The 26,814-nt window shown below is 44.4% G+C and overlaps 1 protein-coding gene across 1 annotated transcript in view; it reads right to left on the bottom strand.

The window, feature by feature from the left end:
• Positions 1–26,814, bottom strand: part of LOC126353934 (uncharacterized) — a 336,644-nt gene that overhangs the window by 185,557 nt on the left and 124,273 nt on the right. The window contains exon 5 of the mRNA XM_050003196.1: positions 6,409–6,594. Coding sequence (XP_049859153.1) covers positions 6,409–6,594 — 186 coding nt within the window. The remainder of the gene's footprint in view (positions 1–6,408; positions 6,595–26,814) is intronic.

The following is a 26,814-nucleotide window of genomic DNA, read 5'->3' as shown; positions in this document are numbered from 1 at the left end:
TGGCCAACAATGCCCTCTCCGCCTGTGCTAGTCTGCTTTTTATATCCTCATTACTTCGCCCGTCATGGTTAATTTGACTTACAAGGTAGCAAAATTCCTTAACTTCACCAGCTTCGTGATCACCAATTTTGACGTTACGTTTCTCGCTGTTCTCATTTCTACTACTTCTCATTACTTTCGTCTTTCTTCGAATTGCCCCCAGTCCATATTCTGTACGCATTAGACTATTCATTCCACGCAATATATTCTGTAATTCTTCTTCACTTTCACTGAAGATAGCAATACCATCAGCGAATCTTACCACTCATGTCCTTTAACCCTGAATTTTAATCACCAAGTCGAACCCTTCTTTAATGTTCGAATTGCTTCTTGGACATGCAGATCGAACTTTAACCAATGAAAGTATCTCGATTTCTCTTAAGTCTTGCTTCCATTAGCAGTCGAGTCAGAAGTGCCTCTACGATCCTTTACATTTACGAAAGGCAAACTGAACGTCATCTAACAATATTCTTTTGCGTACTACATTTTTATATACTACAGGAAAGTGGCCTAAACTGGACTCAAACACCTCCCCCTCCCCCCGAACCCTTATAGCGGATCCCCTAGTTACTGGCGCTGATTCTATTCAAATCTAGTGATGCAAAGTGTAAATAGTAATATAGACTTCTACTACTCTGCAGCGGAGTGCTTAAGTGACCCGCTTCATTTACTACATTTGAGTTTACCCTTACATCTTTTGAGAGTAGAAAAAGTTTTTGCAGTGTTTTACATTTTTCGTTATTTCTTCTAGATATTGCCATGTAGGCCTTTCAACATATGTTTTCTAGAATAGTAATGTTTGAAATTAATGTTTATGGTTAAACCGTTTCATTTAGAAGTTTTAAGAAAAATATATTGGGTGACGAAATTTTAGACCACACTCGCGTAAACTGGCCCCTTCAGTTGCTTAAACCGGCTCCCTTATATTTTGCTAAGTCTGCCTGTTATTAGCACACTCTCTTATTCTCTTGGAATTCTCTCGTAGCTTCCAAGAGGATAAGGGGGAAAGTTGATCAAAGAAAGTGGTGCCGTATAAAGTGCCTAAACTATGGAGCTGTCCAGAAAAAGACGACGGGTTGGAAGAAGACCACTAAACAGTTTAACGTCCGAAAAACAACGCTTATGAGGTTTTCCAGCACAAAGTACAGTACAAAAGAGATAGCAGCAAAAACAAACTCGACAGACCTACAATTTTCTTGAATAAGACCTGGTTTAGTATTGTCGTCTTATGAAAGCTTCTTTCTTTAGGCTTACTCGTAATGACTTGTGGAAAATGGCTGTGCAATTGGTAGAGAGAAATAACTTTGGAAACCCTTTCAAAAATTAAACTGTTGGAGAAAAGTGGGTTATTCTTCATCTTACGCCACAAAACCAAACTGTCAGAAAGAAAGCCTACAGGAACGTCGTGTAGCAGGGCTCTCTGCCTGTGCTAGTCTGCTTTTTATGTCCGCATTACTTCGTCCGTTGTGAGTTATGTTGCTTAAAGGTAGCAGAATTCCTTAAATTCGTCTGCTTCGTGATCACCATTTTTTAAGTTTATCGCTGTTCTCATTTAACAGATAAACGCAAAGAAATTCTACAAACTTCTGGAAGATGTTATATTACATCTACTTTGAAACTAGATGATGTTTTTCTCGAATTTAACACCTTTTCCGAATTTTGTTTGGTGTTACTTTGCTTACATATAGAAGGGTCCGATCTTTCCAACCACACTCATGTAGGACGTTCATATTCACAGGACATGTACGTTAGTATGTTCTGCAGAAATGATTAGCATTTAAGCCTCCGCGGTTCAGCATGTGTCCTGTTGCCTCGCAGGCACAGGGTCCGCCATGGATCCTGATAACTGTTTCATGCGTGCTAACACCAAGGCGTTTAAGGGGTAGTATAGCCATCCAAGCTGCATTCACCTGGTCCCAAAGTTCATCTGTGATAGCATTGGACCACATCATCGCACCCGTCATTTCACCATATCCCACACATTTTCTATTGGCGACAAGTCTGGTGATCTGGCAGGCCAGGGCCAAACGCTGATATCCTGTGACATCTAGAGGGAACGTGTTCATGCAGCGCCATGTGGTCGTGCATTGTATTACTAAAAAATGGCGTTTTGGGTATTGCGCAGGAAGGGTATGGCTACGGGTCGCAGTGCCCTGGAAACGCACCAATTGTGATTAATGTTTGTACCCAGTAACAGCCCACACCATAAGGCTCTGAATTGGTGCTGTATCTCTTGTGCGAATGCAGTGACTGTGATGTCGTTCAAACCGTCTGCGGCGAACCAAAATGTGGCCACCATTTTGAAACAGACAGTACCTCCATTCTTCCGAAGACACTATCTGATGCTATTACTATACTCAGTGACGTCGTTCCATATACCAGTCCCGTCTAGCATGTTTCTGCACATTCGTCAAAGGTTGGTGAAGTGGACGAGAGCATGTAACCCATGCCGCAATAAACGGTGACGGATTGTTGCCTCTCACAGTGTACGATGTGTTGCACTGTTCCACCTTTGCGCCTCAGCCGAGGAGGACGTGGGTCTGTCCTGCAATGCCATTCGGATGAGTTGTCCATCTTCTTGGGTATGATCTGGATGGAGCAACCTGACCCATCTCGACACGTTCTACGACCTTCTGTCCGTCATCTGCGCACACTCATTGCATTACCTAAACACTTCGTCCCAAACGAGCAGCAATTTCTCGGATGGATGCAGCACATTCTCTCAGACCAATAATGTGCCGTCTTTCAAACTCACTAATTCGACGGTACGGTTCGCGCATATGTCTGCGAGACATTCCTCACGTCTGCTCAAGTCACACTGACTCATTACCTTCTGTTTATAGCGATAACGAGTGCCGCAGGCACATTTTACCGGTAGGTGGTGTTGCATCGCGATATCGAATTTGCCCTTGAATCTGCAGGCCGGCATTGTTCAAATGTTAATTATTTCTGCAGAATATACTAATGTACATGTGCTGTGGAAATGAACGTACTATCTTTAGTCGTTCAAGGTGTTATGCTTTTTCTGAACATGGGTGTATTTTTCAAACTCGCTAATTACAAGGTTTTGAAAATAACTGCTTTTATAATACATTTTAGCGATATTCTCTAAGACTAAAATGTAAATTATAAACTGAATATTATACGCTTTTTAAAGAGACCATCTTGCATGAGGGCGAATTGCAGCCATAATGTGACATTTTGAATAATAACAGTTTGTCTGCTGTTGGTTCAAATGGCTCTGAGCACTATGGGACTTAACTTCTAAGGTCATCAGTCCCCTAGAACTTAGAACTACTTAAACCTAACTAACCTAAGGACATCACACACATTCATGCCCGAGGCAGGATTCGAACCTGCGACCGTAGCGGTCGCGCTGTTCCAGACTGTAGCGCCTAGAACCGCTCGGCCACAACGGGCCGGCTGTCTGCTGTTGTAAATAATTTATTTACTCACCGGCTTCGTAGACTAGAAGCCATGTCATCAATTTTTTTACTGTAAGATCCGTCAAGCAATGTTATCCTAACCTACACTGAGGTGAGAAATGTCATGGGGTACCTCCTAACATCGTGTCGGACTTTCTTCTGGCCGGCGTAGTGCAGCAACTCGACGTGGCGTGGCCTCATCAAGTTCCCCGCAGACATACTAACCCCTGACCCATGCTGCCTCTATGGGCGTGAGCTATTGAGAAAGTGTTGCTGCTGCAGGATTTTGTGCACGAATTGGTCTTTCGATTATTTCCTTAAGTGTTCGATGGGACTCATTTGGTATGTTCTGGGTGGCTATATCACTCGCTTGAATTGTCCAGAATGTTCTTCAAACCAGTCGCGAACAACTGTGGCCCCGCAATATGGCACGTTCTCATCCATAAAAATGCAGTCGTTGTTGGGGAACATGAATTCCATGAACAGCTGCAAATGGTCTCCAGGTAGCCGAAAATAACCGTTTATAGTCAATGACCGGTAGAGTTGGACCAGAGAACCCAATCCATTTCATGTAAATACACCCCACACCATTATGGAGCCACCACCATCTTGCACAGTGCCTTGTTGATAACTTGGGCCCATGGCTTCGTGGAGTCTACGCCACATACGAACTCTACTATCAACTCTTATCAACTGAAATCGGGGCTCATCTGACCAGACCATGGTTTTTCAGTCGTTTGGGGTTCAACCGATGTGGTCACGAACTCATCAGATGCACTGCAGGCGACTTCGTGCTGTTAGCGAAGGCACTCGCGTCGGCCGTCTGCTGCCATAGCCGATTAAAGCCAGATTTCGCCGCACTCTTCTAACGTGTACGTTCGTTGTACTTTACACGTTGATTTCTACGGTTATTTCACACAGTGTTGCTTGTCTGTTATCTTTGACAACTCTAAGCAAACGCCGCTGCTCTCGGTCGTTAAGTGAAGGCCATCGGCTACTGCGAAGCCGGTGATTAGAGGTAATGCCTCAAATTTGGTATTCTCGGCATACTCTTGACGCTTTGAGCCTAGGAGTATTGAATGCCATAGTGATTTCTGAAATAGAATGTCCCAAATTTCTAGTTCCAACTACCATTCCGCGTGCAAAGTCTGTTAATCCCTGCCGCGTGGCCGTAATCACGTTTCAAACCTTTTCACGTGATTCAGAGGAGTAAAAATGACAGCTCCACGAATGCACGGTCTGTTTACACCTTGTGTACGCGATAGTACCACCATCTGCATATGTGCATATCGCTCTCCCAGAGCTTTTTGTCACCTCAATGTAGTGCTATAAGAGACCATTAATGGGCTAGAACACCCAGTCAGAAATAAAAGAAACCTACCATAATTGCAAACGTACGACAATAGGTCGAACATAACCGGCTAGTCATTAAATATAGGGTCACAAGCGATCCAGAGAGCCAAGAAATTTATGAAAATCTGGGAAGTATCAACAAGACCCCTAGTCCATCGTGTTTTTAAATTGTAATTTTTGACTGGCCCATGTTGGTCTTTATCGCATTAGGTTGTATATTGGCCTTTTATGAGAGTAGGTTAGGTGGATATTTCTTGACGGTTATTATTTTTTTCTTTTAATGTAAGTTCGCAAAGTGCGGGCTCTTGACGAACAGTGGACACATTCTTTCTGTTTACCTGACAATGCGCTGATTGCGTCATTTAGGAATGTTGCGACAAGAAATATTCGGTGCTGTCAATTTTTCAACTTTAATGTCATGAATCACCGTGTAAGAAATTTGTTGTTTCTCAATATTAATGCAGCGAACGATTTTTGTAATGTAATACGAGAGTTGGAACTTTAATAGTGGCAAATATTTATTTACAGCCCTTACAAAATAGATACGAGTTTCAAACTTTTACTGGCCTTCAAAGTAGTCACGAACATTATGTATAACCTGTTGCCAGCGAAGTGGAAGTCGTAGGAAACTCTTAACAGTGCCACTTGTGTTGACAGTTAGAGCGGCGCGGTCTACTGCCGGACGAATTTGTAGCAGTTCTGAAGCGAATGCCGTGAAGTGTTTCCTTCAGTTTAGAAATCGAGTTGAACTCACGAGCGCTTAAGTCAGGCGAGTGCAGGAGGTGGTACAGCACTTAGCAGCCCCATCGATCAAACAAATCAGTAACAGCTTGCACTGTACGTGCTTGAGCATTGTCCTGCAAAATGATGGTCTGTACCTGCAGAAGTGTCATCACTTCTGTCTCTAAGCTGTTCGTAGGCTGTGTTCCAAAAATGAACAGCCTAGAGACAGAGGTGATGACACTTTCAGCAGGACCTAACCATCACTTTGCAGGACAATGCTCAAGCACGTACAGTGTAAGCTGTCACTGATGTGTTTGACTGATGGAGCTGCTAAGTGCTATACCACCTACTGCACTCGCCTGACTTAAACGTTCGCGAGTTCAACTCGATTTCTAAACTGAAGGAAACACTTCACGGCACTCGCTTCAGAACTGCTACAAATTCGACGGGCAATAGACCGCGCCGCTCGAACTGTCAACGCAACTGAAACTGCTAAGAGTATCCTACGACTTCCACATCGCTGTCAACGGTTTATATACAATGTTCGTGACTACTTTGAAGGTCAGTAAAACTTTGAAACTCGTATCTATTTTGTACGAGCTGTAAATAAATAGTTGCCACTATTAAAGTTTCAACCCTCGTAGATTTAACCTGATGATGTGGCTTCTAGGCTACGAAATCGGTCGTTAAATAAATTGTTTACAATAGGAGACAAGAGATTGTTATTCAAGACGTTTTTAATGACAGTTTGTGAATAGTTTCTATTTGTCATAGAATAGAAAACGAAATGGGCTTTTGGTTTTGGGCGCTTGTCCCTACAGATTTAAAGTTATTAGAGTGTGAAGTTGTAAAGACGGTGGGCACTCACCCGGTCGCAGCCCCTGGAGAAGCGCATGAGGACGGGCGCGAGCACGGCGCCGGGCGGCACGCAGGCGTCGCCCAGCTCGCGGCGCAGCTGCGTGAACTGGAACAGCGCGTCCTTGTCGTGGTCGACGCGACGTCGCAGGATGCCCAGCAGCACGTCCAGCGAGCGAGACCCCAGCGTCGGCTCCACCTGCGGCCACACCGCTCATTCACTTTCACGTGCACTCCACACCGGACACTAACAACTAAATATGTGAATTGCCCCGAAGTCAGTACCCAACATCTGATCAACAGTACCCGGACACCTTTTGGTGGGCATTAATGTGGGGTATGACCACACTTCGCCTTTACGACAGCTTGAACTCTGCTGACAACTATTTCAAATAGGCATCTCGATGTCTTACTTACTGATGAGTCTTCGTGCTGTATCGCCAGGGTGGAAGAAACTTCTCGCCTCCTGGTGTTTCGTCCAGAGCTGCGATCGTCATCTTCGGTAGTGCTCCTGGCGACATTCAGTCTTGCCAAGTGAGGAGTCGCAAGTCGGAGAGCGACATAAATACTGTGTAAACTGGGTGGGGTCGAGCTTACAGGTCATCAACAGAGATAATCTTTGTCAGAGATAAAATTTAACTAGCGATTGTCGCCTGTGAAGGAGACCAATTGTTAGTGCTATCAGATCCCAAAAATCTCAAACTGCGAGATACCTGGCAACTCTTTCACAACCATATATTGGTAAAATTTGCTGTGGCCTTCTCCACCAGACATCACGGCGCCTAGAGTATCAGCAACCAAACTGACAGCCTGCAGCCGAGGGTTGCCCACTTCGCAGGCACTCCGAAGCACTATACAACCGACAGGCAACATTGATGGATGGCCACAACAACAACAACAACAACAACAACAACAACAACACAGCAAAGACACCAGAGGCCACCAGGGCCCACTACCGACCCACATAAACATAAGGAACAGGTCGCTGCAGATCTCGGAACTATTTTCACACGTGAAACCACGTGATGGAAAATAGTTCTGAGGTACTCATCCGCCTAAGCGCTATAAAGACCGGCACTCGGCCGCACATCGACCGCCAGCAGACGTGGACAGGTGCCGCCCCGGCAGCCCAGCTAGTATCTTCTAGCTGATCTCTGGATTAGGCTGGGTATATCAGAGAAGATCCCGGGGGAGACTAGTAGGAAATTATTTCAGTTGTTTTTAACTTATTCTTATATGTAGTTGGGATTCGGAGACGGATCACTGTTTTGTGTTGGTGTTATACTTGGAGAATTTATTTTAGTTTATTGAACAGTGCAATAAATTGTTTTCGGACTTCGATCGTTAGCTTCTTCTGCTTACACAGACATATAAAAACTGACTCATGTGCAAAACAATCAAGTCATTTTATAGAGAAACCTTAAGGACTAACTTTGGCTCCTGAGGATGTTATTACAAGTTTATTCATCATGATTACAGTTAACGAAGTTATGATTTATGTAACGGATGTTTTTCCAGGCGATCTGATTGCTGTTTTCACACACTGCTTGGTATTGTATTGTATTGTATTGTATATTAACTGGGGACCTATAAACGAAGGAGAGGCTCCGTCCCCGCCGCAGCCGCAGTGGTCCACAACCCCACGACGACTACCTCAGTCCACTTCACCCCTCCCCGCCCCGCACAGAACCCAGGCTTATTGTGCGGTTCGGCCCCCGGTGGACCCCCCAGGGCACGTCTCACACCAGACGAGTGTAACCCCTATGTTTGCGTGGTAGAGTAATGGTGGTGTACGCGTACGTAGAGAACTTGTGTGCGCACCAATCACAGACATAGTGTAACTGAGGCGGAATAAGGGGAACCTGCCTGAATTCGCCAAGGCAGATGGAAAACCGCCTAACCACAGACTGACCGGTTCACCGGACCTCGACACAAATCCGCCAGGCGGATTCGTGTCGGGGACCAGGCGCTCCTTCCCGCCCGGAAACCCGTGCGTTAGACTGCACGGCCAGCCGGGCGGCCACACACTGCCTTCCTTCTAGTCAGGTCCAGTGGGATGATGAATTTTACAAGCCTGTTGATAGTGTCGTAGTGGGTAACTTATTAGGTCCTCTGATCGCTAATTTTGTATGAAAAATTAGAACAGTTAACTCTAGAAAATGCAAATAAGAAACCATGTCGATGGTATCGGTTTGTCGAGGATAGTCGTTGTTTTGTCGCATTGTAAAAAAACCTATAGAAGAACTTTTTTGTTATTTGAATGGTTTAAATTAAAAAATCCAGTTTAACACGGAGACTGAAAAAGACAACGCAATATTTTTGGTTGTTTGGCAGGTTTGGGGGAGGGGACCAAACAACGAGGTCATTGGTCCCATCGGACGAGGGAGGAAGTCGGCCGCGCCCTTTCAGAGGAATCATCTCGGTATTTACCTGAAGCGATGTACGGATATCACGGAAAACCTAAATCGTTATGGCCGGACGCGGGTTTGAACCGTCGTATTCCCGAATGCTAACCATTGCGCCACCTCGCTCGGTGCAAAATCCTTCTTAGATGTTTTAATTATCAGACAGGTTGATGGGAGGTTTAAACACAACGTTTTTCGGAAAGTCACAAGTACGGATAGATATTTGCATGAGAACTTCAACCATCATCCGCAAAGAAAGAGAAGTGCCATTAAAAGCCTTGTTGACAGAGCCAAAAGATATTGCATACTGGAACGATTGGATGCCAAATAAAAACATCTGAAGCAGGCTTCCGAGAAGAATGACTATTCAGAAGAAGAAATAAATAGGGCCCTGCGACCGAATAACTGTAAGAAAAGGGGAAAAGGTAAAAGACAGCGTTCGAAGAACACGGTTTCTCTCCCTTTTATCAAAAAAGTATCTGATCAGAGTGGCAAGATTTTACAGAACCATAACACCAGACCTGTTCTTAGACCAACTAAGAAAATATGTCTAGAATTCCTATCCGTGAAGGACAAACGCCCTCCTCTGTCGCCAAGTGGAATATAAAAGATACCATGTAATCGTGGAATCGTCTACATTGGAACTACCAATAGAAGCGTGAATAAAAGACTGAAAGAACATAAGCCTTGGACGATCGGGGAAAACAGAAAATCAGCTGTAGCAGAGCACGTTCTTCAGTCAGGAAATCATTTAAGTCAAGTTTTCCGAAACCAAAAGTTCATCTACTATGAGAAACCTATTGTCGACGACTGGATAGGGAAGTCATGGACATATATAAGGGTAGTGATAATTTTAGCAGAAAATAAGAAACCATGGAACTCAATGATATATGGAAAATGGTTTTTCAGACTCGATTGATACGTTTTATCCTAGACATGTAAAAATCAATAGTTAAGTTTCCAGTATGAGATTTTCACTCTGCAGAGAAGTGTGTGCTGATATGAAACTTCGTGGCATATTAAAACTGTGTGCCGGACCGAGACACGAACGCGGAACCTCTGCCTTTCGCGGGCAAGTGCCCTACCATCTGCGTTCCTCAAACAAGATTCACGATCCATCCTAACAGCTGAAGTTTGAAAGGTGGGAGACGATGTACTGGCGGTATTAAAGCCTTGAGGATGGGTCGTGAGTCGTGCTTGGATAGCTCAGATGGAGCCGGCACGGTAGCTCAGCGTGTTCGGTCAGAGGGTTAGCTGCCCTCTGTTATAAAAAAACTGAGTTAATCGATCAACGACGAACGGGTGTCTTCCGACGTCCGCCCTGAGCAGATTCAACGAACGAAACAAAAAAAAGAGATTTTTTTTTAAAAAAAGATGGTAGAGCACTTTCCCGCGAAAGGCAAAGATCCCGAGTTCGAGTCTCAGTCCGGCACACGGTTTCGATAGTTAAGTTTTATCTCTGACAAAGATTATCTCTACTGATCACACGAAAAATCGATAACGCCATATTTCACAGTATTTATGTCACTCTCCGGCTTCCAATTGTCAGTCTGCAAGACTTAGCTGCGCCATAAGTACCACCGAAGATGTGCAGTGCAACTCTGGACGAAACGTCAGGGATTGAAATTTTTCTTCGAGCTTGGCCATACAGCCCGGAAGCCTCATCAGCAGCTATGGTATCCAGCCGCGAAAGCTTTCATTATATAATCTGAATGTCTGTCCAGAAATCATACCCCATCCTACATCAAGAGCCGGAACCAGACAAGGTTTTGGACTCAGCGGTCTGGAGCGAATTCGACGTTCTAACCCATACCAAAGGTGTTCGTTGGGTTGAGGTCGGGATTCCGAGTAGGCAGGGCTATTTCAACAATGTTATTGTCCATAAACCATTGTCTCATGGCTGCTATTCTACGGAAGGGTACACTGCCATGCTGATAAAAACAGTCATTGTGTCCCAGTTGTTCCTCTACTGTACGCTGCACACAATGCCGTCAATTTGTTCATATTCTTCTGCTTTTAGCGTAGTAATAAGGGAACTGTACCCAAATGACGAAAAACACACTCATAGCGTGACATCATCTCCTTCGTATTGTGAGGGTGCTCTACTTCTTGAAGCGGTCTTCTTGCTCGTTTCGGAGGCACCCCGCCTTCCACCAGACTTCTCCTGTGATATGACTGCTGTTACGTTGTAACAGGAGTTGGTACGTTCACAAGCAGGGTTTATTATCTCTGACAAAGATTATTTTAACTTCCGATCGACAAAAAGTCCACACAACCAGATAACAACGTGAATAGTCTCTTCTTTAGATTCCGAGACAGATTCAGTTCTGTGCTATTCATAGATCTCCCTACTTACCGAGTCTCCTGATCACGGTCTATCGCCATGGATGGAGCTCCATGGCACACTGCACTGCTCTGCAGACTCTGAGTCTCTGTCTGGTCTGATATCACAAGCAGCAGTCCGACGATCCCGGAACATTTCCACCAGCACACCAATCCAAACGGAACCTGCTTTTCCTTTAACTATAACTACTATTACTTACATTAAGTATTCCGCGATTCAGCCATATACACGATTCCGGAATCTCAGTTCAGCAATAAGGTTGCTTATCACCAACTCCCATTCATCACTACACGCATTTGCGCCCTTACACTACGTTACCATTGGCAGTAAACATGATAGCAGGTAACGTTCGGCAGGCATTCGTCAAACTCAAACACTTGCCCAACGTGATTCATCACTCCAAATCAAATGCTCTCCTTGCACCACTCTAAGCGTTGTTTAGTACTGACTACAGAAATGTCTGGCATATGAGAAGTTCCATTAGAACTACTGACAACCTTGGAAGAGCCAGTCCTGACAAAGCTCTACCATCTGGTGAGCAAGATGCATGAGACAGGCAAAATACCCTCAGACTTCAAGAAGATTATAATAATTACAATCCCAAAGTAAGCAGGCGTTGACAGATGGGAAAATTACCGAACTATCGGTTTAATAAGTCACGGTTACAAAATACTAACGCGAATTCTTTATAGACGAATGGAAAAACTGGTAGAAGCCGATCTCCGGGAAGATCAGTTTGGATTCCGTAAAAATATTGGAACACGTGAGGCAACACTGACCCTACGACTTATCTTAGAAGATAGATTAAGGAAAGGCAAACCTACGTTTCTACCATTTGTAGACTTAGAGAAAGCTTTTGACAATGTTGACTGGAATACCCACTTTCAAATTCTGAAGGTGGAAGGGGTAAAATACAGGGAGCGAACGGCTATATAGAACTTGTACAGAAACCAGTTTTAAGAGCCGAGGGACATGAAAGGGAAGCAGTGGTTGGGAAGGGAGTGAGACAGCGTTTTAGCCTCTCCCCGATGATATTCAATCTGTATATTGAGCAAGCAGTGAAGGAAACAAAAGAAAAATTCGAAGTAGGTATTAAAATCCATGGAGAAGAAAGAAAACGTTGAGGTTCGCCGACGACATTGTAATTCTGTCAGAGACAGCAAAGGACCTAGAAGAGCAGTTGAATGGAATGGACAGTGTCTTGAAAGGAGGTTATAAGATGAACATCAACAAAAGAAAAACGAGAATAATAGAGTGTAGTCGAATTAAGTCGGGCGATGCTGAGGGAATTAGATTAGGAAATGAAACACTTAAAGCAGTAAAGGAGTTTTGCTATTTGGGGAGCAAAATAACTGATGATGGCCTAAGTAGAGAGGATATAAAATGTAGACTGGCAATGGCAAGGATAGCGTTTCTGAAGAAGAGAAATTTGTTAAGATCGAGTATAGATTTAAGCGTCAGGAAGTCGTTTCTGAAAGTGTTTGTATGGAGTGTAGCCATGTATGGAAGTGAAACATGGACGATAAATAGTTTGGAGAAGAAGAGAATAGAAGCTTTGGAAATGTGGTGCTACAGAAGAATGCTGAAGATTAGATTGGTAGATCACATAACTAGTGAGGAAATTTTGACTAGAATTGGGGAGAAAAGAAATTTGTGGCACATCTTGACTAGAAGAAGGGATCGGTTGGTAGGACATGTTCTGAGGCATCAAGGGATCACAAATTTAGTATTGGAGGGAAGCGTGGAGGATAAAAATAAAGAGGAAGACCAAGACATGAATACATTAAGCAGATTCAGAAGGATATAGGTTGCAGTAGGTACTGGGAGATGAAGACGTTTGCACAGGATAGAGTAGCATGGAGAGCTGCATCAAACCAGTCTCTGGACTGAAGACCGCAACAACAACTACAACATGAGAAGCTGCTCGACTATTGTGCCGCATATTCTGTTTAATTAATAGGTACAGTCATCGTGCTAGCAGAACTGCTGACAGCACTGGTGGGCTCTCGAGTATCTCCTTCCCGCTGATTTCATGCGATTTTTATAACCACCCTGTGCAATGCTCCACGATCTCTGTCCGTCACCGCCAGTTCATGCGGTCTGCGTGTTCTTGGATATGGCTGTGGTTGTTCCTTCACTTTCCGTTTCACAATCACATCACCAACAGTCGATTTGGACAGCTTTAGAAAGGAACCTGATGGGTTCGTTGTTCAGTTGACACCCAGTGACCGGAAATCTGTGAGGGTCTGTTGTCATCCACTATATCAGACTGAAAATTGCCTTTCAGTATCATTGGAGATGATTGAAATGTTCATTTGGTTCATAACAGACTACGTAATTGTGACGCGCAACTTATCTGAAGCGATAAGAATGACTTCACAAGCCACCATAATAAAAGAATCCGCCTCAGCTGGAAGTGGGCGGTTGTGGAGACTGTTCCGGAAGTTAGTCCAGTTAGCTGCAGAGTGACGAAAACAAGTTTCTCATTTCCAGCTCTAATAAGTAGTGTGGTGGCAACACTGAGATGACACGATATTGAAATAGGGCAGTATGTTTTGTTTCGTTCTATGCTGTATGATAATTAAAAAACAACAAACACATTATTCGTTTCCTGTTTGCAAATCCAAAATTGCTTCAAACATAATAATGAGGCCGAGAACCTCCAGTCGTGGACAAACCAATGACCTCAAGGGCATGTACCAAGGCGGCGCTATATACAGCCAGGTTATTTAACGTATGGTCCTCGGCTATTTAATTTCTGAAGATCCTCGCATCTGTCGACGGAAATATCTCATTACAGGACAGTGACGTGGTATTTGCGACTGATCTACAATTTCAATACCGACGCGATTTGCGGCTCTGAGAATCTCCTGACCTCGGCTCGCCTTTATGTAAACAAAGCAACGAATTATAGGTAGATCCTAACGGGACGATACGTTAACGTCCATGTCAAGGTTTCTCAGGGAGAAAATTCTAAGGCTGACGTTGGTGGAATGGCGGTATCCTACTCTAGTCGCACACTGAAAAAGCTCCACCACTATTTGGTTGTTTACGTATGAGTTTTCTTAAACAAATGAGGTTAATTATATGTAGTCGAAAAGTAATTTAGGTTTTGTAACACTTGGACAATGTAAAAGCTTGCAGCACTGATGAACCAGAGCACTATGACCACCGACCTACTATCTACACTCCTGGAAATGGAAAAAAGAACACATTGACACCGGTGTGTCAGACCCACCATACTTGCTCCGGACACTGCGAGAGGGCTGTACAAGCAATGATCACACGCATGGCACAGCGGACACATCAGGAACCGCGGTGTTGGCCGTCGAATGGCGCTAGCTGCGCAGCATTTGTGCACCGCCGCCGTCAGTGTCAGCCAGTTTGCCGTGGCATACGGAGCTCCATCGCAGTCTTTAACACTGGTAGCATGCCGCGACAGCGTGGACGTGAACCGTATGTGCAGTTGACGGACTTTGAGCGAGGGCGTATAGTGGGCATGCGGGAGGCCGGGTAGACGTACCGCCGAATTGCTCAACACGTGGGGCGTGAGGTCTCCACAGTACATCGATGTTGTCGCCAGTGGTCGGCGGAAGATGCACGTGCCCGTCGACCTGGGACCGGACCGCAGCGACGCACGGATGCACGCCAAGACCGTAGGATCCTACGCAGTGCCGTAGGGGACCGCACCGCCACTTCCCAGCAAATTAGGGACACTGTTGCTCCTGGGGTATCGGCGAGGACCATTCGCAACCGTCTCCATGAAGCTGGGACAATGAATTCACGGTGTTCTTATTTCAATTATATTAACCTGTCCATGCGATTGCAGCGTCACCTGGTGATTAAATGACTGCTAGTCGGACACACGCGCGGAGCGTATGGTATCAGTGTTCGTGTTGTCCATGAGTGGAATGGAGAAGGCGAGCGATCTATCTGAGTGTGGTCGAGAGCAGATTGTGATGGTCCGGAGGCTCGGCACGAGCATTTCGGAAACTGCACGACTTTTCGGGAGTTCGAGGAGTGCTGTGGCGAGCGCCTTCGACACGTGACGAAACCAAATTGAAATCACGTACAGACGTCGTGGAATTGGGCGGCAACTCCTCATTACAGATGTTGGACGTCGTAGGCTGCGTAGAATGGTAAAACAGGACAGGCGGCGAACTGAGGCGTAATTGGCACCAGACTTTAATGCTGGCCAGACTACAAGTGTATCTGAAAACGCAGTGCACCGAACACTCCTAACGATGGGTCTCTGCAGCCGACAACACATACATGTGCCAATGTTAACACCACGACATCTGGAACTACGACTGAAATGGGCATTTGACCATTGGCAGTGGGCGTTGGAGCAATTGCAGAGTGTTAAACGGTGTGATGAATCCCGATACCTTCTTCATCATGCCAAGGGAGCGCGCGAGTCCGTCGTCTTCCAGGGGAACAGGTCCTTGACACCGTACTGCAGGCCGGAGACAAACTGGTGACGGCTCCATTATGATCTGGGGAACATTCACGTGGGCATCCGTGGGTCCAGTGGAGCTCGTGCAAGGAACCATAACGGCCGAGCTTTCGTACACTGGCTGAAGATCAGGTGTATCCATTCATGACGATCATGTTTCCCGACGGAAGTGGCATTTTTCAACAAGATAATGCGCCATGCCACAAGGCCAGGAGTGTGATGAGTGGTTCGAGGAACATAGTGGCTGGCCCCCCAGCTCACCAGATCTGAACCCGATGGAACACGTGAAGGCTTATTTCAATAGTGGTTCAAGTCCATTACCTCCACTTTTCTGCCTATAATGTTTCTGAAATTAATGATCCAAACAAACAGAAAGAAAGGATCATCTCTAGCAAGAAGCCTTACGCTTCAATATTTCTGGTATCTCAAATGCAGATTTTTCAGCCCCCATTTAACTTTAGGACTCTGTATCTAACAACGAACAAAAATGGACTTGTACTACTATTGGAATAAGCCCTTCATATCTGGGATGTGACTGAACGTGGTGTCAGACCTAATCGACCCCATTCTTGGAATTTACGGAAATTAGCTGACATTTGTGCGCAGATGTGGTGCCAACTACCTCCTGTGACCTACCAATGTTACACTGCTTCAATACCATGATGCGTCGCCACTGTTATCCGTGCCAAAGGCAGATTATCAGAATTTTCTGGTCGATCAGTGTATAAGAGCATAAATTAATGACAAATTACTTCATTAAATAACCTTCTATTAATAATTAAATTGGGCAAAATACAGTTGTTCCTGACATTATTTGGGTATTTAGAAAGAAAAATAAGTGTAAGCTATAGGGATTAGGAAAAATTATGGAAATACTGCGAGATATGCATGCTTGAACATAAATGCAGATGCCAAACCAAGTTTGCAGGTTCCACTGTTTATTTGACCAAGAGCGTCACTTATGCAGTGTCCTCAATACGTTGAAGTGTAGTCAGAACAGTGTTGTGTGCAGCTGTGAACGCATTATGTCATATCGGATCTAAGTAAATTCGCAAGTGGGCAAATTGTTGGTGTTTGTGTAGTGGGTGCTTCCGTAACCAAGGGAACTAAAGTGTTTGGTGTTTAAAGAGGCAGCGTATCGAAGATTTATGCCACATACGCGGAATGGAAAAAACGTGATCCGCTAAGTCACAACGTGAACGAATGTTTGTGTTGAATGATCGCGACAGACGGTCATTGAGAAGAGTCGTGACGGAAAATAAGAGGACGGCAGCTTCAAAAAGTCACTGGGGAGTCAAATACCGCACTCGAGAACCCTGTCAGCACCACAACGACACCAAGTGAGCTTCTTAAGCAGGAAATTACAGGATGATCTGGAATTCCAAAATCACTCACCAGTGATGTAAACGTCCGTAACAGAAAAACGTGGTGCCGAAGTCATAAAACCTGTACTGTGGAGCAGTGGGAGAAAGTCATTTGGCAGGATGAGTTTCGTTTCACACTGTTTCTTACTTCTGGCCGAGTTTACGTCCTAAGAGTGAAACATAACGGGGGCTTCTGTGAAGATTTAGGAGGTTACTGTGCAAGGTCGCATTACTGTCAAGGATTTTATGACCGTTCCATCTGATCACGTCTATCCTGTGGTACAATGTTCGTTCCTCAATGGTAATACTGTGTTCCAAGACAACAGGACCCTTTTCCACACAGCTGACATCGTCCAAGACTGGTTTCGTGAGCACGAGGATAAATCGTCGCATCTCACCTGCCACCTCAGTCACCAGATCTCAATATTATTGAAACCTTGTGGTCTGCTTTGGAGAAAAGGTTACGTGATCGCTATCCACCTCTACAATTGTTACTTGAACTTGCCACTATTTGTCATGAGGAATGGTATAAGATCCCCTTGGAGGTCATACGGGACCCGTATTTATCCCTTCTCAGATGACTGGAAGCTGTTTTAAACCCCAACGAATAGGCATGTAACGTGTTGGGTTTTTGGTGTTTTCATACACTTGTCCAACTTTTGTAAAAGGCTCTACACGTTACCTTCCAATTAATATTTGACGTGTTTGTGTGTATACTATATAGTTTCTCCAGCAAATAACTGTCGATGTGTTTGAAAAGTGTGAAAGACACTTTTCCTGCTTTTCACTTCTCAGTAGTTCACCATAAAAATATTAATACAAACGTTTGTTATGAACATTGCTTTGGACATTAATAAACCTAATCATTGCTAGGATTTATTAACGATCAAAGTAATATTCAAAGCTAATGTTCGTGATAAAATATTATGGTAAACTACCGAGAAGGAAAACAGCAGGATAAGTGTCGTTCATACTTTCCTAAACATCGACGGTTATTAGGTAGTGAAATGCAAACATACAAACATGCCAAAAAACAAAACATTACTAGGTCTCCATTGAACACCTTGTAGAGAGGGATGGGGGGATGGCTTGAGTGTTCCAAAACTAAAGATAGCCCTATCATAGGTCCAACCACAGTGGAGAGGTATCTGTGGAGAGACCAGAAAAACCGAGCGAGGTGGCGCAGTGGTTAACACACTGGACTCGCATTCGGGAGGACGACGGCTCAATCCCGCGTCCGGCCATCCTGATTTAGGTTTTCCGAGATTTCCCTAAATCGCTCCAGGCAAATGCCGGGATGGTTCCTCTGAAAGGGCACAGCCGACTTCCTTCCCTGTCCTTCCCTAATCCGACGAGACCGATGACCTCTCTGTTTGGTCTCTTCCCCCAAAACCAACCAACCAACCAAGACCAGAAATCAAGTGCTCCCTGTGGAGGGACAGCAGACTTTTCAGAAGTTGTTTGGTTGGGGGGAAGAGGGGAGGAAGATAAGAGTAATCTGGCCTCGTAACGTTAGCCAAGGTGGCCTTTCTGTGTTGGCACTGCGAACGGCTGAGATAAAGGGAAGCTACATTATTTTTCCCGAAGGCATACAGCTCTTCTCTACGGTTAAATTATGACGGAATACTCTTGGATAAAAAATTCCGAAGGTGGAACAGTCCCCCACTCGGATCTCCGTGTAGGGACTACTGTCATCATAAAAAAACAAAGCTGCCTTTCTACTGGTCGTTTCGTGGAATGTTAGATCCCATAATCGATTAGGGAGGTTAAAGAATTTGGAAACGGAAACGGGTAAGTTGAAAAAGATGTACTGGGAATTAGTGACGTACGGTGGCAGGAATACAAAATCAAATAGGGGAAATGCAGGAGAAGGTCAAATAATGACTAAGAATTTAGGAATAGGGTTAAGCTTCTCTGAATAGCATAGTGAATGCATTATCGTAGCGAAGAAAGACACGAAGCCAAAACCTACCACGCTAATACGAGTTAATATGCCAAGTAACTCGGAAACAGTATATATGATGAGATTTTAAAAAAATCAGATATTTAAGGGAAAGTAAAATTTAATTGCAATGGGAGACTGGAATCCGAAAGTACGAAAAGGAAGAGAAGGAAAACAGTAGAATATGGACTGCGGGAAAGGAAGGAAGGAGGAAGCCACTTTTAAGAACTCTGCCCATAGTATTATCTAATAATCGCTAATACATGATACACGAATCATATAAGAAGACTGTACACATGACAACACCTGGAGACACAGGAAGCTTTCAGACTGGTTGTGTGATGGTAAGGCAGAGATTTTGAAAACAGATTTTAAACTGTAAGACATTTTCAGGTACAGATGTAGGATCTACGCACAATTTATTATTTATGAACTGCAGATAAAAACTTAGTAAATTGCAGAAATGTAGGAAATGGGACGCGGGTGTGGAAAGAATCTGAGATTTTTGTGGGTTTTAGGGGGTGTATTAGGCAAGCGTTGACTGAAACAGTGGGAGGGAATACAGTAGAAGACGAATGGGTAGCTATGAGATATGGAATAGTGAAGGTGGCAAATAATCAAATAGGTACAAAGACAAGGCCTAGTAGAAATCCTTGGATACCACGGAAGATACTTATATCAATTGATGAGAGGAGAAAATATAAAAATGAAAAAAAATGAAGCAGGTGAAAGGAAATATAGACGTTTAATAAGTAAGACTGGAAAAAAGTGCAAAATGACTAAGCAGGTTTGGGTAGCGGACAAAAGCAAGGCGTTAGAAGCGTGTGCAAGTAGGGGAAAGATAGATGCCTCCTGCCGGAATATTAACGAGCTCTTTGGAGAAAACAAAAGCAACTGTGCAAATATCAAGAGCTCCGATGGAAAGGTAATACAAAGTAACGAAACCTGGTAAAAATCTATAGAGGAGCTTTACAATGGAAATATTCTTGAAGACAATATTATAAAAAGGGAAGAAGTAGATAAAGATGAGATGGGAGAGATGATATTGCGTGAAGAATCTGGCAGACCACCGCAAGACCTAAGTCTTAAGAGGACCCCTGTAGTAGACAACATTCACTCTGAATTATTGATATCCTTGGGAGAGTTAGCCATGATTACAAAACTATTCCATCAGGTGTGGAAGTTATGTGAGGCAGACAGGATATAATCAGATTTGAGATTGAATGTAAGAATTCCAGTCACTAATGAAGCAGGTAAGGACAGGTGTGAATCAGTTTAGTAAGTCATGGTTGCAAAATATGGGCACGAAATATTTACAGAAGAATTGTAAAGTGGGTAGTAGGCGACCACAGGGAAGATCAGTTTGGGATCCAAGAAATGTAGGCAGACACGGGGCAATACCGACCTTGATTTATTTTAAAAGGCAGACCAAAGAAAGGCAAACTTAAATTTATAGCATTTGTAGACTTACAGAAAGCTTTCGACCATTTTGAGTGGAATAAACTCCTTGAAAATCTGAAGGCAGCAGAGATAAAACTGAGGAACCGAAAGGTTATATACAGCTTGTACATATACCAGACTGTAGTTGTAAGAGTTGAAGTTCATGAAAGGGAAGCAGTCCTCCCTCGGTCATGAATGTGTGTGTTGTCCTTAGCATAAGTTAGTTTAAGTTGGATTAAATAGTGTGTATGCATAGGGACTGATGATCTCAGTAGTTTGGTCACATACGAATTTACCATCACAAGCACTAAAGAAGGCGAAAGAGAAATTTGGAAAAGGAATTTAAGTTCTGGGAGAAGAAAGATAAACTTTGAGTTTTGCCTGTGACGCAGTAATTCTGTCAGAGACAGCAGAAGATTTGGAAGAGCAATTGAACATATTGGATAGTGTCTTGAAAAGAGTGTATAAAATGAGCTTCAACAAAAGTAAAACCAGGGTAATAGAATTAAGTCAGGCGATGCTGTTGGGATTAGAGTAGGAAGCGAGACATTAAAAGTAGCAGATGAGTTTTGCTATTTGGGCAGAAAAATAACTAATGATTGCCTAAGTGGAGGGAATATCAAATGCAGAATGCCTATAGCAAGAAAAACATTCTGGAAAAGAGGAATGCGTTAACGCAGAATATAAATGTAAGCGTAAGGGAGTCTTTTCTGAAGATCTTCGTTTGAGGTGTAGCCCTGTGTGGAAATAAAACGTGGACGTTCATCAGTTCAGACAAAAAGAGACTAGAAACTTTCGAAGTGTGGTGCTACAGAAGAACGCTGAAGACCAGATGGGTAAGATTGTTTAACTAATGAGGAGGTACTGAATCGAACAGGGGACAAAAGTAGTTTGTGGTACAACTTGACGCAAAAAGAGATCGGTTGACAGGACACATTCTGAGGCATGAAAGAATTGTCAGTATGATATTGGAAGGAATGGCGGGACAGTAAAAATTGTAGAGAGAGACGAAGACTGACTACAGCAGGCAGGTTCAAATGGATGTAGGTTGCAGTCGTTATTCGGAGATGAAGAGGCTTGCACAGGATAGACTAGCATGGAGAGGCCATCAAACCAGTCTTCGGACTGACGACCACAACAACAACAACAACAACAACAACAACAGCAACAACGAAAACAACAGCACTGCTAGTTCCTTAATTCTGAAGTACACTCCGAAGTTCTTGTATCACAGAGTGTATCTCATAAGCGGACTGTCACCGACCGTCACTGGACTGAGCGAAGTGATGTCTATTGACATTCCGGGTGACGACACTTACATTTCACGGTGACTTCACCTCCCGTTCTGTTCGCTTTCGTTGCCGTGTGGTGTCAATCGGCCTTAAATCGTACTAATACCTGTTTTATTTTATAGTGGATAATAATGGTTGACCTATGACTGAAACAATACATGAACTTCTACTTGACAGTAGGAGCACATTCTTAGTGTTTCGACCAACAAGGCTGGAGTCACAGCAGGCTACAGTTACCAGGAGCAGATTTTATCGCGAGTGTAATCTGAAAAGCAATGGCTCAGATTCGTTATTCAAAACAATGATAATTTATTTGTTACTTTGGTAAATGTTGTGCAACTAAGTAACCCAGGTATCAATTTGATCTTGAGATTACTTTGGTTTTCATCTCCTTTTCAATAGCCATTTGTGTCTATCACAAAACTGTGGCTCGTTGGACCACAATACAGATCCACGGTGAGGTAGCGTCCGCTTTGATTGTTGTTTAGCCTATTAAAAAACGGGCAGGTTCGTGTGTTCGTGTGGCACTGTTAGCAGTAGCCTTTTGCGAGCTATCCGACTCCAGAAGTCACTTGCGTGGATCTGTCTCCGGAATGTTCCTTCGGAAGCTTGTTGCAAGGCCTCACTTTCACTACATCAGCAATTCGTGTCGAGTTTGAAACCGACTGTCATTTGCAACGTGTGCCCCTCGTATCTAACCCCTGTCGGTTAGGTCCCTATACTTAAGCCGTGATTCATTACTGCGAGTGGTACACCATTACCTCTAGACTCGTCGCTCAGCCCGCGTTCGTATACCAACAAGTCAAGCTACTTCATTGACGGCATCGTCATGGGAAGCTTCAGACATAACTTATTTCTGCCATTCTGTCACGTCTTCACGTCCACACGTCAGCTCATCTTGTCGCTATGATACCATACGACGATCGACACGTACACATCATTTCACTTCCATGACTTGCGACAGCGATGGAGGGTAACATGACCACACGGAACCAGTTCTACAACTACATCTCATTTACAAAGAGGAAAGTTTTCATTTAAGGGCTGACTAATATTTTGTCTGGAGAACTTAGAACTGGTCAAAACCAAAAAGTCTTATAAACATATACACACACCAAAAAACGTTTTTCATCACCTCGGTTCCGAGAGTTCCGGGACCTGTACAGAAAATTGGAATAGATGTCGACATAAACATCATTTCCGCCATTTTTATTGCTCATGAAAACCACACATTGCATGTTGTACCACCATACAGCGAGACTTTCAGCGATGGTGGTGCAGATCGCTGTACACACTGGTACCTCTAATACCCAGTAGCACGTCCTCTTGCACTGATGCGTGCCTGTATTCGTCGGGAATACTATCCACAAGTTCATCAAGGCACAGTCCAGATTGTCCCGCTCTTAACGGCGATTCGGCGGAGATCCCTCAGAGTGGTTGGTGGGTCACGTCGTCCATAAACAGCTCTTTTCAATCCATTCCAGATATGAAACTTCCTGGCAGATTAAAACTGTGTACCCGACCGAGACTCGAACTCGGGACCTTTGCCTTTGGCGGGCAAGTGCTCTACCAACTGAGCTACCGAAGCACGACTCACGTCTGGTACTCACAGCTTTACTTCTGCCAGTACCTCGTCTCCTACCTTCATATCAGCGCACACTCCGCTGCAGAGTGAAAATTCTCATTCATTCCAGATATGTTCGATAGGGTTCATGTCTGGAGAATATCGTTATCCTGAAGGAAGTCATTCACAAGACGTGCATGATGGGGGCGCGAATTGTCATCCTTGAAGACGATTGCCTCGCCAATATGCTGCTGATATGGCCATCAGTCGGAAGATGGCATTCACGTATCGTACAGCCGTTACAGCCATTACCACCAGCGGCGTACGTCGGCCGCACGTAATGCCGCCCCAAAACCAAAACAGCACGGAACCTCCACCTTGCTGCACTCGCTGGACAGCGTGTCTAAGGCGTCAGCCTGACCGGGTTGCCTCAAAACACGTCTCCGACGATTGACTGGTTGAAGGTATACGCAACACTTATCGGTGAAGAGAACGTGGTGCCAATCCTGAGCGGTCCATTCGGCATGTTGTTGGGCCCATCTGTACTGCACTGCATGGTGTCGTGGTTTCAAATATGGACCTCGCCGATGGGAAGTGTTTCATTACCCACCATACATCTCGCACTTAGCTCCCTTTGATGTTCATCTCTGCTCACATGAACCGCTCGCTATGTGACAACATTTTGGCTCACGCAGCGAACAGCAGACCAGCGTAGATAAATGGCGGAAAGCACAGGCTGCTGACTTATACGGCGAGGGTATTGGAAAGTTGATACAACGCTACGGCAAATGTCAAAGTCGGAGCGCCGACTATGGAGATAAGTAACTGGAAGGCGTGACAAACTGTTGCAAATAAAAAAGATTTGTTGTTCACCGTGATTTCCATTTCGCTACCTTACTTTCCGAACAGCCTTCGTGAATACTTGTTAACACGTGGACCATTCATTCCTACGATAGCCATCTGTGTGTCGACAGTATAGGAAAGTCTCACCATGGCTACCAGTTATTCTTACACGCAATCTACAGTATTTGTTCTCAAATAACCACGAACTTGGGCGAACACCCTGGCTGTCATCGGATATCGTTACGTGCATGAGACACCCACGTGTGCGCGTAGTGTATGGATGTGGAATACACAATTGACTTTAAATATTCCCATAGACAGAAATTTAAGGGATTACGGATAGGTGAAAGAAGAGGTCACCGTATCGGACCTCCTCGATCAATACATTGCTCATTAAACATCTAACTTAGATACAGTCGTACAAGGAGCAGAAAACGGGTGCTATCCCGTAGTGTATGAACCACATCTGTTCTCTATGTGCAAGAGGAACAGTCTTAATTAATGTGACCGATTTATCACACAGAATGTGGTGGCAAACAGCATAAGTTAAATTGACCGGGGAAGTGTGTGGCTGTGTCTATCACCGACAGTTCCAGAGCTCGTGCTGATACTGAAACAAACCTGGTGCCTTCCTTCCTTGATCGTTCAACGATTTGAATCTGCTTGGACGTACAAGAGGGGGTTCGTGGGAGGCATTATATGCAACACAACGATACCGTCCGTCAACATTCTTGAGCATTTCCATTTTTGCGAAGCGTCCAAGTAGTGCTGTGCGTTAATGGAAGCGTGCCATCAAGTCCAAACGCCCAAAAATGTCGATGGTCGACCTTTATTCTGTTGTAGGACAATGCTTGTTCACCTGTTGCCATGGTTGTTTCGACCGCTGAGGTTTCGCTAGGAAGCCCTTACACATGCTCCATACAGTCTCGGTAAGGCCACATGCGATTTCCAAATTTTTGGTGCCCTGAAGAAAGACATTCGTGGCCGTCGATTTGCTTCGGACGAAGAGATGCACACCTGGTTACAATCATGGTTCTGTAAATATTTTCCCATGATGAAGGCACTGACAGCCTTGTCTCGCAGTGGGAGAAATACGTCCATAGTTATGGCGATTCCTTCTGAAACGGTTTACTTACTTTTTTTCATCTGTCTCGTTTTCATTTGACTGCCCTTTTTAGTTTTTGTGACACTTCATTGCCTCACTTTGTGTCAATCCATCCTCGTTCGTAAATAAAGGAGTAAACTTCAGATGTTCAACACTCCATTAGTAGTAACCCAACCTGACTTGGCGACCTTGCAGCCTAGAGTTTGCAGACGCAGTAAGCGATACTGATAAAACAAACGCTTCGCAGAACTGGCTTCACGGGAGCTGCGGTTACGGTTTCACCAGCTCCACCTCTTCGCACACTTTTATCAGGTCCATCTACAGTACTCATCGCGCCACTTACACCTCTATGTCCGGTGTGCGAACTGTGCGAAGCCTACGGCGATCCTTTGTCAATGTTCGGCAGTTTTGCCCAGGCACTTACAGACACGTTACCATTCGCGTTTTTTAAGATAAATAGGCATACGTGTAGATGACGTCGTCCGGCGTAGGTGAAGGTGCCTGGTCATCAGCGTCTTTTGCTAAACAGTAGCAGAATACCATTTCCCTCGCGGAATAATAGTATTCTATTTCACTGTTTACATTACTAACAGTCCACGGAATTCACGAATCCTGTTCTGATACCAACAAAACCTCAAAACTATGCACAAAGTGGCTGACGAAAAAGACAGTGATTCGAGGGCTGAATGAAAAGTAATGCCTCCAACTTCGTTAATTGGGTTTGGATGGGAATTTTTTAATAAAACAGAAGTAGAAATAATCCTTAGAATGTGATCTTTAGTTACCAATATTCACTTTTCCACATAATCACCAGCCAATTGGATACATTTCTGCCAACGATGAACAAGTTTTCTGAAGCAGTCACGGAAGAAGTCGACACTCTGTTTCCGCAACCACAGTCTCCCAGTTCTCTCAAAATCTTCATCAGAAGCATAATGAGGTCCCCGCAGATCGTCTTTCATGATCGGGAACAGATGGAAGTCAGGCAGTGTTAAATCTGAACTGTATGGAGGATGCCGTACGGTGGTGAGGTTCAGTTTCTGAAGTACTGCTATGGTGGCACGCGAAGTGTGTGGTTTGGCATTGTCATGCTGCAGGAAAACATTTCCCTTTTCCTTTCGGACCCTTATAAGCCGTCGTTTCAGAGTTCGCAGCGTTGTGATGTAACGCTCTGAATTAATTGTTATTCCACGATCAAGGAAATCAAAATGGATAACACCATTTGCGTCTCAGAACACTGTTGCCATGATTTTTGCAGCTGAAAATTTATTTTTCTGGGGGGAAAGTCTTTCTGTCGATATTCTATAGACTGACATTTCGTCTCTGGGTCGTAATGGTGTACCCACATTGAATGGAGAAAGGCGTCACCTTCATTCTCTTAACGCGAGAGGAGTTTCTGGCAAATTTCAAAAATGGCTCTGAGCACTATGGGACTCAACTTCTGAGGTCATTAGTCCCCTAGAACTTAGAACTAGATAAACCTAACTAACCTAAGGACATCACACACAACCATGCCCGAGGCAGGATTCGAACCTGCGACCGTAGCGGTCTCGCGGTTCCAGACTGCAGCGCCTAGAACCGCAAGGCCACTTTGGCCGGCTGGCAAATTTCAAGACTGTGCACTTTCATTTCAGGAGTGAGCATCCGGGGTACCCATCGTGAAC

This window comes from Schistocerca gregaria, chromosome 3 (genome assembly GCF_023897955.1).
Source record: "Schistocerca gregaria isolate iqSchGreg1 chromosome 3, iqSchGreg1.2, whole genome shotgun sequence".
Lineage (NCBI taxonomy): Eukaryota > Metazoa > Arthropoda > Insecta > Orthoptera > Acrididae > Schistocerca > Schistocerca gregaria.
This window is presented reverse-complemented; position numbering and strand designations above follow the sequence as displayed.